At 36.0% G+C, this 13,644-nt stretch overlaps 1 protein-coding gene across 1 annotated transcript in view; it reads right to left on the bottom strand.

Annotated features, from left to right (window-relative positions):
- LOC136825266 (cartilage acidic protein 1-like) overlaps positions 1–13,644 on the bottom strand; it is a 78,827-nt gene that overhangs the window by 25,758 nt on the left and 39,425 nt on the right. Inside the window, exons 8-10 of the mRNA XM_067081323.1 lie at positions 7,518–7,686; positions 3,471–3,505; positions 1,772–1,785 (exon numbers count right to left, since the gene is read on the bottom strand). Coding sequence (XP_066937424.1) covers positions 1,772–1,785; positions 3,471–3,505; positions 7,518–7,686 — 218 coding nt within the window. The remainder of the gene's footprint in view (positions 1–1,771; positions 1,786–3,470; positions 3,506–7,517; positions 7,687–13,644) is intronic.

The following is a 13,644-nucleotide window of genomic DNA, read 5'->3' as shown; positions in this document are numbered from 1 at the left end:
GTTAGCTTTATCTTAAAAACTTGTTTAAAAAATTAAAAATCAAAATACACTTGGCTAACCTGCGAGGACTGTCACTGTAGTCATCTGTTTTCCCACCAGATGGTGCTGGAATGTTTACTTTCTTGTCATATTTCTTCATGACCACCCACTAAGATGTGGGGAGGCTGGGTGGGTTTCCACTTTAACAGTAGGTAGGTATCCAAATAATTTATTTCATCATGAAAATTATCATTATTTGGAATGAATCTTACCTACTGTTAAAGTCAGTTGACTACCACATTGAATAAGGATGGTGGGTTAGTACATCCAGGGAAACACGGTTCAGCCAAGCGAACTAAAAGCTTTTTTAAAAGGGGAGAAAAAGCTTCTCAACATTCCTGCCTGATATGTGATCCTTACTGGTAAGTACTGTTGCCAGACATTGGAACCACAACAGGGTGTAAGGTCCTCGTAGCAAGACTTGTCAGAGGATCCTTACAGGGGAAAAAGGACTGTATCTTGTAGAGTATTGGTGACTTCTGTGCCTGAATCGAAAGCCCATAACCGACAGTCCAAAACTAAAGACAACTACCACCATCAGATAAGAAGGTGCACTCCTATACACCAAATTCAATAGCAGGATTTCTAACAACTAACAATAAGATAAAAAGCAAGGTTACTATCATATTTGGTTCAGGAGAAAGAGTCCCCACTGCAACAAAAGGACTAAGGGCTTAACACCTCATGCTAAAATTTAAGAATTGCAAATAATGAGGCAAAAACAGTTATAACTCCCCTGAGCTGCAGAATAACCTTCTCTAGAAGAAGGTTTTAAAGAAAATAAAAGACATGTTTACGGTACGGAAGTCATGAGGATTATTTCCAAAAATGGTAAAAACTCAGGAATCAACTTTAGACTTTAGCCATCTTGGACATAGGAGTGTTTGGCCTTCTAACACCACAGATAAATTCTTAACTTCTCCTCTTACAGGTTATGTCTGTCCAGGTAAACCCTTAAGAGTTCTAACTGGACATAAGACAGCCATTATTCCATTGCTACCTAATTAGTTAAATTAGGCACTGTCACAAATCTGGGAAGGGCTTTCAATTCTAAATCTTTTCTCTAGGCAATGAAAGAAAAGAGAGAGGTTGCCACTACAGCAAAGCCAAGCTCACTAATATAAACTCTTAATAGTTCTAATCTGGACATAAAGACAGCCACTTCTTCATTGCCTACCAAAGCAGTTAAATTAGGCACTGTAAAAAACTGAAAAGGGCTTCCACCTCTATATCTTTTGTCTAAGCAATGAAAGAAAAGAGAGAGGTTGCCACTAGAACAAAGCCCCCAAACATGAAAGGGCTTGAGGCTCACTAATACACTTTGCCGCAACAAGAGCTAAAAGAAAAGTGTCTTCAAAGCTCTCAAGAGATGCCTTATCAAAGGGCTTAACTGCGGTTAACATCTGAAGAATTACATCTAAATTTCCTCATAAAACATGATTGGAAGATGAAATTTCCAGCACAAAAGATTGAAAACCTCTTCAAACTTTAAATCGTGAGCAATATTCCAGTCAGCATGATGCAGAACTGAAAGCAATGTAAAGTGGTGTCCTTGATGGCTGTGACAGAAAACTGCTTTGTGTACCTGAGATACCAGGTGCTCGATATCACTCAGGACAAATACCAAGATCAAAAAACTGACCACCATTATTGATACACAGTCTAACAGTGGAGGGCCTTCTAGATTTAAGGATTGTGTCCTTGGCCATCTAGCAATGCTGTATTTCATAACAGACAATTGACAATCTCCACGCAGTGAGATGAAGATGTGGATGTTTGATGGAATCTTCTCAAATAAGACTGTCTGAAAAGATCCTTCCTGAACTGAAGACGACGAGGAACATCTACCACCGGGAAAGAAAGATAGGGGAACCATTCTCTTGGGGCCACAAATGCACTATCAAAATCATCCTTGTGATCTGCAAAGTCCACAACTTTTTATTTCCTTAAAACAGCAAACAGAGGAAAAGTATAAAGATCTAGGTTCGAGCATTCTTGAAGGAAGGCATCACCTGCTCATGCCTGAGGATCCTGGCATGGAGGGCAGTAAACTAGTAGTGTAGTGTCTTGGGCAGTCGTGAACAGATGGGTGTTTGGGACTCCCTAAAGGTTCCACGACTTCTGGTAAACTTGAGGACAAGGAGACTATCTGACTGGAGAGCTTGCCCTTTTCTGCTGAGTTGGTCTTCAAATAAAGATTTTCACAAGGACAAAACGAGGTAATGGAATGACCTTGCTGGACTCTGTCCAAAGGATAAGGTAGTTCTTGTTAGTCTGAACAAATCTCTTGATTTGTGTGTCCTTGTCATCTTATGTAAGAATCAAGACTTGCTAAGGCTATTCTAAACTGCTAAGAGCTGTAGGATGTTTACACTTCCACTTCCTGACATCAGATGTTTCTCAGAATGGACCCTCAATCTGCCTCCGAGACATCTGAGGACAGTGTAAAGGTTCTTGAGGTCTACAGGCCAACCCATCATAGTTCTCAAAAGTGAGGAAAATTGTTTATCCACCTCTCTCTTGGAAAAAAAACCTCCAACAAGAGATAGTTGATCTTCATACCCAGATAAATGACTGACTGGGTCAGAAAAGCATAGATAGTCAACCTTGAACAAAAAGCCCACTCCTAAGGCTAGACATAAAACATAATTCTCATAATAAAAACAAACTGGTGAGAAACGAACCAGTCGTCCAAATATGAGAGAACTACAGTAAGCTGATACCATACTGCTCAAACTTCAACTCACAGGAGAATACTTTACTTCAACTGAAGGAGCACCGGTAAGTTGAGGTATGTGTCCTACATGTCAACAAAACTTTTTGCCCTTCCGCAAAGCCATCAGGATCAAGTTGAATGGGTCACCAAAAAGGGAGTAATAAGAATAAACTTGTTGAGACAGGAAATGCCCATGGCTTGAAGGCCTCGTTGCATAACAACTGTCCAATCTACCTTTCCAAACTCTGAACTTTCCGGTGTGAAGAGTGTGGAGAGAAGGATATCAGGAAGTTGATGGGGGTAAAATATAACAAAAAGTACAAAGTATCCTTCCCTGAGAACCATCACTACCAAATGTTCTACTTGACACTTTGCCAGACACTTCATAAAATCTGCATGTGGCCTTCTGAGGATCCACACAGCCGAAATTTGAACTGGGAGTTCAAAACATTCTAGTAATATTCAATCATTCACCTTTATGGTTACATGTGTACAAATTTTCCACTTAGAATGTGAGCCAGAACTCTACTGAAGCAGAACATCGAGAGTAAATTGGGAAATTCTGCACCATGGAACTTTTGGTCAAAAAAAGGTTATAGGGGCAAGACCTAGAGGAAGACTTCAAAGGTAGTGCTAAGAATTTCTACTAAATCCTGATTCAAGACATCTTAGGTGATGGCCTTAACACTTAGGGGTTAATTAGACAATGATGGACCATTGTCAAAAACAGCTACTAATGGTTGAGCAGGGCTACACAATATTTCTGATACTAAATATGATTTTACACAACTGTTTCATTATTTTTAAAACAGAGTTGCAAAAGGAATAAGTTATAAAAATCATTAGTTTGGAAATAGGTCTCTCATCTTCAGGGACTAATATTAACTTTTATACATCATCATATCTTAAATGTATCAATATTTATCTGTTATAATTGATATATCCACCCTATGTCATACTAAAAACAGGCAATGACAAAAAAGCCATTAACTCATCTTAAATTTATTTTTGTGATTAAAAAAAATGGCATTTAGGTTTTGTTACTCTAGCGCCAGGTATAGACATTTTGGGATAGCTTAGCCTAATGTATTGTGGGTTAGCCTATGTTGATTTTTTACCTATATAATTATAACAACAGCTTACTTAAAACTGGGAGGGATGTAGACAAAGACAGACAATATTATATCTATATACATTATAATATATATATAGATAAAACCTGTATATATATATATATATATATATAAATAAAATAACATAATCACATATATGTATTGCATTTGTAGTAATCAAGCTGTAGAGCTAGAACTAAATACCGAAATCAAAGGTACTTTCACCTCACAATTTGGCCAAATTACCTTACCTTTAGAGGAGACTTCACTTCCTTAGTCCAAGAACTAGAAACTTGCAAGTTGAACAGAGGAAGGTGAAAAAAAAAAAACATGTTGTGAGCAAGCCCCATCCCAGCTCTAAGCAGCTTCAAAACTGGAGAAGACGCAGTAGCATCCGAGAACCAGCATAAAGGGAGCATTTCCAAATTTGCCTCAGTAGAACAGATTAAGCCAGCAACATTCTGGCACATCGCCTAGTTTGGTTGGTCCCTAAAACTCTACAAAAGATTGAGTACAAAACACTGCTGAGAGCAGAGCTATTAAACATTAAACAGTTACCTAGTGCTAAGGCTATTCTACTTCATATTTCATTAATAATATAGTAAGATATAGTAATTCTCTTATGACTGTTCATCCACCTCCCAAAGGCTCTACTTCATGAGAACGTACCCTGACATAATCTGAGTTAACTTCTTACTCGTTATAACAGGAGCCAAGGTAAAAGTAACTAAAGAGCTCCGGTTAACAGATTCATATTTGGCAAAAGGAAGAAAATACAGAACAAAGCAAGCCATGTCCCGCTTAAATACTAACGGAGAATCAACCGAAACACGGTTGAAACTCCTCAAGTCCAAATGGAGGATCTGAGGTGAAGAGTGAAACACCGGCAGAATGTCAGTAATGACACAGAATGCCAGGAGAAAATACTGGAAGGAAGAACAGGCATTTGGGTTCAGAGAGAGAATTCTTGTATGACGTCCCCACATAACCTTGACAACAAGTCAAATGTCGTCTGTAAGGATGACATCATCACATAAATGTGACAACATTCGGAGAGACTCTACAACCCTAAGAGGTGATGTTGAGAAGAGAGTTGTGATATACTGTAACCAGGCCAACTCACTCTAGTTAAATAGGCAGCAGAAGAGGAAGAGCTGCCATACAAAAAGGAATAATTGTCACTAGGTGGCGAATACGAGGATAAGGGGAAAAGGACATGAAAAAATCTGGTTGGGGACAAAAGGGGGCAAAAGATTAGGACAAACAGAGACACAGTTCAGAACTACTGAGGCAAAGGTAATACGTCTGAAACCCTGACTCTACCGGTTCACATACATCACAATCACTCTCTCTATAAGGGATGATACATCAGCCAGCCAGAGCTGCCAGCTTAGTGGAAAAAAAAAAACCGCTATGTTTAGCGGATTTCAGGTTGTCACAGTTGGCAACACAGAGCCAAGAAGAAAGAAAAACTAAACTCCATGAGTTTGATGGCACCTGAACCCGAACCTGAAAAAACGGATGAGAGAGAGGTGTCAAAGGGTACAGAACCTTGGTCCCAAGACACACCTCGGTTCCCTGTCAGAGGAGACAACCACCTGACACAGGGCAGTCCAGAGGGTGGGCTACAGACAGATGCCAAGGCTCTGACACCTTCTCTCTTGCAGGGGAAAAGGGAAAAGGTTAAAAACTGGGGGGATCTCCCTAATATTTTCCTCAATCAAAACCTAATAAAAAAGAATATATGTCAATATTATTTTTCTCCTGAACCACATAGGGAACAAAATAAGGCGGAGCAGAATGAGAGGCGAATTAACCTAGGCTATCAGATAGGTAATGAGTATGGGAAGCAACACCAGAAGACAAAAGGAAAAGACTGGGTAGGCTTCTGGTGTGCCCTAACTGTCTACGTAAATTATCAGCCTCTAACATCTTCTGGTACTACACATAATTTACATCCTATCATCAGATCACTCAAAATCTACATATCAAGAAAACACAGTCATGCCTGAGCAGCTAGTCTAACACAGGCTATGAGGTCATCTAGCAAAATCTAAACATTTGGTTTTCACAAAGTCTTTCCTATACTGTACAGCCTAGTGCTTTCATCTCTGCTTGTTGTAGATGACATAAAGCAAAAACAGAAACAAGCACAATACTGTAGAGGAGAAAATTAGCCAGAAATCAAAGAAATTTACAAATGCTGATCCAACCGTCCATATAACAGGTCGACATGAAGAAATATGACAAGAAAGTAAACATTCCAACACCATCTGGTGGGAAAACAAATGACTACAGTGACAGTTCTCGTGGGTTAGCCAAGTGTATTTTGATTTTTTTAATGGTGATCGGACCAAATGGCGCAAAGATAAAACTAACCTTAACAGTAGGTACGATTCATTCCAAATAATTTAATGTCCAGAAATGCAGATCAGTTGAACCTTCGAAAATTAAATTTCAATTGCAAAATTATCACCAAATCATTCGTTTCATATAACTCATTCCGGTATCTGCATAAATCTCATTTTCCTGTCCCCATGACTAGTGGGAAACTGGATCCGTTTATCTTGACTAGTTCACACTTTTTTTTTTTCCAGAAGTCTGAATTAGTTTCCTGACTGCCTTAATCACCCTCCAATTATTCATTTATCCCTATTCTGTTTATCATTCAGTACAGTACACTGTTATTTAATAGTAGCTAAAATTTCACTGCAAATCTCCAAAGTACTGATATAGTGATTTCGCTGCTGGCTAAGAGATATTTCGGAGGATTTTTCAAAAATAGACTAGTACTGTTACAGTTCCATTATCTTTTCTAAATGTCTTCTTGATCTGGTGCAGTTTTCCATTTTGATTTTGGTACTGGTATTATCCAGCAGCCAGTCCATTATTAATTACCTCTATGGCACTGCCTGTTACTAACCTAACTTAACACTGATCATTTTGTCTCTACTAAGCAATACATTTCATTAGATTTCATAATTTTTCCCTTCTAGCTCCAATGCAATATCCAACCAATATTACAGTATATTTACTTTAAAAACAAAATCAATTTTTGAAGTACAAACCTGTTACTTCACGTGAGGTAACCCCCCCCCCGACCACGTTTAGTGGAGTTGCTTCACACTACAAGGAATGACTAACTCTACCCCAGGAGAAACTGTGAGCTCAAATGCATATTCAGCCAGGTAGAATTGGCAGAATTCTTTTTCTGTAGAGGGCCTAAATGATTGTGTGGATGTACAATAAGGATAATGCAATACAGTAACAGGTTTGTACTGTAATGACAACTGCAGGTAATAGTAACTAAAGCAATCTGTGGTGTTCTGAGTACAATTTACTAATGCCTTATCACTGAACTACTAGCTTAACCTATCTTATGAGTTGGTTGAAGGCCACATTCTTGGGGAATATATATTATTCAGTTTCAACAATGCTGTGGCTAGTACTCCTAATCCCAATAAATTTGGGGGGACAATTTTTCTATGCAAACTGGGGCTATACAGTACAGTAATTACTGCATGAGATCTAGGAGAATTCAGAATTATTTGTACTTTTCAATTATTAAGAAGTACTACACTACAACAATAAACCAAACAAGAAATATTCAACCTTAAATTTTGTATTAAAATGCCAAAAGCCTTTTTCACGTATAAATAATTACTCTTACCATGAATGTTGGCTGCCCTGCTGTATCTTCTCGTTGCAAAAATATTCTGTGAGGTCCATTCCAGTTCCCATAAACAATGTCAATTTTCTCGTCTCCATTGAAATCTGTCAACATGACTCCACGTCCATGCTGGTAGGCATCACTAACACCTGTGTGTAACAAAAAAATTTTCAAAAATAACATTGGATTTAAATCAACCCTGAACATAAGGCAAGTTACATGGATACAGATGTTTCAAGATTCTCTAGTGAATACAAAAAGACCACTGTAAAAAACAAATGAATAAAAAACATTTCAAAATTGTGTTGATCATTTAATCTACTCCCGTAGCAGCCAGACGTGGTACTACTCATAACCTTAGCTGGTTAGTCTTCCAAAATGAGGCTATCTTATAAGAAAGGAAATTCCCACAATGGCTGAACCCTTTCAATTCCAATTCCTATCTGCTGGACCAAGTTTGGATGCTACTTAGTGTATATCCATTCCCATAATCTACTTCTGTTACAGTACAGTATTGTAATTTACATTTGTACCTTAGATTGTCTTGCATGTTTCTATTGACTAACTTCTTACTGAACATTTTTCTGATGAGTACAAGCTGAGGCATCCTGTCCTCCTCAGATATCCAAGGTGATTTCAGGTATTAGTTTGGATGCTCTGGCCTGTACTCCTTCTCATTTTCATTTATACTTCCTCTCAGGGACGTGCAGAGAACTTTTACAGGGCAGGTGCTCAAGTGAAAAAAAGGGCAAAATATAATAATGAATGAGGCAAAATATACATACAACTTCTCAATATTCTCTCAACTTTATTTAAACTAGGCATTAATAATTCAAGAAAACAATAAACATGACTGATTATCATAGGTACAAGTAGGCTAATGCCTTAGATGAACATGCAATATATTCACTGACTACCTGCAGCAATAGAGCTTGGGAATATATTTAAAGAAAAATTATATATTATTTACAAATAAATAACAAAAAGAAAATGATCAATCAGTATGATTAATACAGTAGGTTGCTAACCAGACTTATCATTTTATATTTATAAGAGAACCTCCTGTGTGCCATTTCTTTGAATATGTTGATAACCTCACTGTTGTTGATTTTGATATCCTTTTCAATTGCTAGCAACAAAAGATCAGATAGCCTCTCCTCACTGCACTGGCTGGCGCAGCTTAGTCTTCAAGCTTGAGTTTGGAGAAGGTCCTTTCCAATGTTGCAGTTGTGACAGGCAGAGTGGCATAAATTGTTAAAAGTTCAAGCATAAGTGGAAATATTTCCTGAGTATTGTTTACCTTCATCAGGTTGAGCATTGAAGCTGCAGTGTTCTGTGGATGGCAAAGGAAATGAGGAATAAAAATCTTCAATTCCAACTGTAACTTGTCTACTTCTTCTAGCTCATAAAACTGACATAATTTTTGTAATGACTTGAATGCTTCTTCATTCACAGGTTCTTTCCAGTTATCTTGGACTGTCATGTAATGGAAAGCCTTTAAGATACCCCTTGTTGTGTTGTTCCATCTTTAAATCTTCTTTGTAGCTCTTGAGATATTTTATCTAAAAACACATAAAATACTCTCACGCGGTAGTAATCATCCAAGGTCTGATATTGCTGGTCCTCAGTAGTAGCAGATGTAGCACTATACTTGTATCTTTCAGGCATTTTCCTTCTTCTGCCTTGTCCAGGAATCACAGAGGGAGGTTGATGGCCATAGATTCAGCTCTGTCTTTGACTTTTGTAAAAATCTCTTGAAACTTCTCATCATTTCTTAACTCTCTCAAGCTTTGTAGCACTCCATCCACAATTCTATAGGAAGCAGCTAAATCAAGGTCTTTCAGTTGTAGTGCATTAGATGCATAGGCAGTTTCTTGAAAAACTGGGGTAGCAATCTCAAGACAAACAAGAAATTCAAAGTTAATACTTTTCAGCAATATTGAGGCCTCCCCTGCTGACGTGTCAGGAGGATCCTTTTGCACTATCTCTTCTAGAAACTGCTTCAGAGCTGGGATGACCTTCTTCATAGTTCTAAGAGCTGATTCTCTGCAAGCCCATCTTGTGTCTGATAGCTTCTGAAGTTCAAGTGGGCGATCTTCTGGATACATTGCTTTTTGGATCTCCATGAATGCAGCATGCCGTTTTGAAGAGTTAGCAACAAAAGCATACAATTTCTCCACCAAGCTGAAAAAGTTATAAACTGAATACTTGATTTGGCACTTTCAACTAAGACTAGATTTAGGCAATGTGCTTGACAATGTACATAGAGTGCCTTTGGGTTCTGTCTCTGAGTCTGGACTGCAATCCGTTGTATATTCCACTCATATTTGCTGCCCCATCATATCCTTGCCCTCGCATATCATCTATGTTTAGGTTATTTGCATTAAGCATAGAGATCACTTCTTTCTCCAGTGCCTCACCAGTTGTTGATTGAACATTGAATACCTGTATGAAACGTTCTTTTATTTTGAAGTCATGAACATACCTCACAACAAAAGAGACCTGTTCTGTATGTGAAACATCTGTTGTTTCATCCATGAGGATGGAGAAGACCTTGCTCTGGTGAATTTCTTCTAATATCACTCTTCTAACTGAAATGGCCAAAGCCTTGATCAGGTCATTCTGAGTCCTGTTTGAAAGTGTCAAGTGACACTTGGGGTCTTTTCAGTATATCTTGTTTTTCTTTAATTACATCAAGGTGCAATTGAACAACGCTGTCATACTTGCTAAACATTTCTACAAGTTCAAGAAAATTTCCTCGATTTTCACTGGTAGAGATTTCTCTCCGTCGCCCTAAATGGCAAACCTTGTCTTGCCAAGTATAGTGTGATGGAGATCAACCTGTCTAAAATTTCTCGGTTTCTCTGCTTCTCTTTGTCTCTAGCAGCTTGTACTTCTCTATTTGCTGTTTCTAATGCAATATCTAATGCTTGGCTCTGGAATCCTTTCCATCGAACCATACCAATCATGTGAGATTCTGAACCAGCATGCTCTTTATTTTCTCTAAAGCTGTCCTCCAACGGCTTATGCCCTCTGATTTCCAAGCTACTCGGCCACTGTACCTTTCCTCAGTCAAAAACAGACGACAGCTGAAGCAGAACATGGCATCTTTCTGAGGTGAATATTCTAACCAAGAGTTCTTTTCATACCATTTCTTCTGAAACGAGCGTCCTTCTAAATTCTTGGGATATGAAATTACAGGTTGACAAGGACCATAATTATTGCAGAGTTTGATAAAAGATTCACTAATACGTATCTTATAAGTAACAACATGTGCAGGATCATTTGGATATTGTAATTCAGGTAGCATGGAAAATGGCTCTTCAACATCAGTCACTTCGGCTCTTGCTTCAATCTGGGGCTCCTGTGAGGAAATTGCTCTTCTAGGTCATCTACACTGTCTTCTTCATTTGGCTCATCGTCTGCTTCCATATCTTCAGTTTCTGATTCTTCGCTCTCCTGAGTCTCCTCCCGGTCCTCTGAATCCTCCTCCACTTGCTCAGATATTGAAGCTGCCACTCTAGGCTTCATCCAATCATAAAGAGTTCTGCTACCTTTGGCAGCATCTTGTCTGCACCGTTCCTGTTCCTTTTTTCTTCTCTCCTTCCGTGGCATACTCAAGATGATTAATATAATAAAATCTGAATGGAAAGACAAATGTTACAGTATTCAATATTCCAAGATATCTAAGGGTATTATAACATAATAACATAAAATGATTAAAGATGACACAAAAAGCCAAGGAAGACGGAAATTGCCTCATGATGCTGGATGTTGAAAAAATTATATATATATATATATATATATATATATATATATATATATATATATATATTTATATATTTATATATATATATATAATATATATATATATATATAATATATATATATATATATATATATATATATATATAATATATATATATATATATATATATATATATATATATATATATATATATATAATATATATATAATATATATATATATTATATATATATATATATATATATATAAATATATATATATATATATATATATATATATATATATATATATATATATATATATATATATATAATATATATATATATATATATATATATATATATATATATATATATATATATTATATATATATATATATATATATATATATATATATATATATATATATATATATATATATATATATATATATATATATATATATATATATATATATATATATAGCCCTTAATAGGTTATTTTGGTTAATACTTTGAATATGTTTATAAAATGAGTCTATAAGCCAAAACCATTACCTTGGCCAAAGCTAGTCCTTTAAATTCAAAGCCAAAACCATAAAAGAGTCCTTAAATTCAAAGAAAGAAAAGAATATATATGTATATATATATATATATATATATATATATATATATATATATATATATATATATATATATATATATATATATATATATATATATACTATATATATATATATATATTATATATATATATATATATTTGTGTGTGTATGTAATTTGATATATGCAAAATCGTGACAAAAATGATAGTGTTCAACCCATAAACTCCGTCTTCACCCCATAAATACCCCCACCTCATCAACTGAAAAATTATAATTACCAACACCCCAATAGTACGTCTGTAGCCTGTAGGCCTAGGTCATGTGTGTAGTAAAGTGTTGTCCTGAAATGTTGAAATATGTAAAGTCTTTGTGTTTTTTTTTTTTTATAAAAATAACGACACCACTTCATTTCAGCACAACACTTTATACATTTGTTAACATCACTTTGGGTTTCTGAAATCACTATAATAATCGTCAATCCTTTGAAATGAAATTTAAATTCACTAAGCACACCACACCATCCTCAGCCTAGGCTACATTTCACAAAAATTAATTATGAGGATATTTTTCTGTTTCTTTAACACACTGTGCCATTTCTTATTATAAATGTTATAACAGATGTTTGTTGAATGAAACATTGATTTTAGTTGTAAGTGCAGAAAATATAGCCCATGTACAAATGATAAACAAGGAATACCGATTAAAAGAGCGTTGTTTTGCCTCCGTGATGTGTTAGTGTTACACTGTTCCTCTTTCCTAGCAGTATAGCCATTAGCCAGAATGCATAAGACATTGCAAAGTAGGCCTAGTTTGAGCTTTGCAAAGAATACATTTATGTGATATATCTATAAACTATAATATATATATATATATATATATATATATATATATATATATATATATATATATAGAGGAAAAAATTTGTTCAATAATGAAATTTTCTAATGTCTCTCATTTGTAAGGGACCCACTTGACTCCTGGAGAGCTGGCAATATTGCAATTCAGCCACTGGCCCACACTGGCCATTCTCATGGTCTATGACTCTCTTTAAGCTCTTGTTTTTATTATTATTATTATTATTATTATTATTATTATTTTTTTTTTTTTACTCAACACAGCCTTCTGATAGGCTGGTATTTCCAGTCCAGATCAAGGATTATTATTATTATTATTATTGACACAAAAGGCACTTTTCAATACATTTAGGCAGGGCTCAGATGCATCCAGCAACCCCTCTGCACGTGCCTGCTAAGTTCCTCTGGGACAGTAACCAAACTAACAGCATTACTCTTAGTGGAGGTCTAACTAGCACACTGTGTGTGGTTAATACTGTCTTCTTTTTCCTAGTGGTAAATTGACATTTAGCGCATCCCATTATTTTCTGGGTCTTCAATGCAATTTCAAACATTTTATAATTTGATCAAAGGAAAATGTTGAATGCTTTGAAAACATTTCCTTAAGGAATTTGTCCCTGAGACTCCTGACTAAAATCTGAAAGCCACAAGAGAGCTATATCAACTGTTAGAAATAATCTGCATTTCCTACATTAAGGGATTGAATCATCCAAGGTATTCATCAAATAGTTTATAGAGAGATCATATGAGTGGGACCAATTCAAGGTAAATACATAACCTCATCAGAAGGATTTCATGTTAGATGAGGAATACCATTCATGAATAAAGTTGAAGTCAAAAAGAAATAGATCAGAATGTATGAAAAGGCACAAAGCAACACAAGAATTTATATTGGCACTTCA

This window comes from Macrobrachium rosenbergii, chromosome 37, assembly GCF_040412425.1.
Source record: "Macrobrachium rosenbergii isolate ZJJX-2024 chromosome 37, ASM4041242v1, whole genome shotgun sequence".
In the NCBI taxonomy this organism is placed as follows: domain Eukaryota; kingdom Metazoa; phylum Arthropoda; class Malacostraca; order Decapoda; family Palaemonidae; genus Macrobrachium; species Macrobrachium rosenbergii.
The sequence above is the reverse complement of the archived record's forward strand: the minus strand, read 5'-3'. Positions and strand labels throughout refer to the sequence as shown.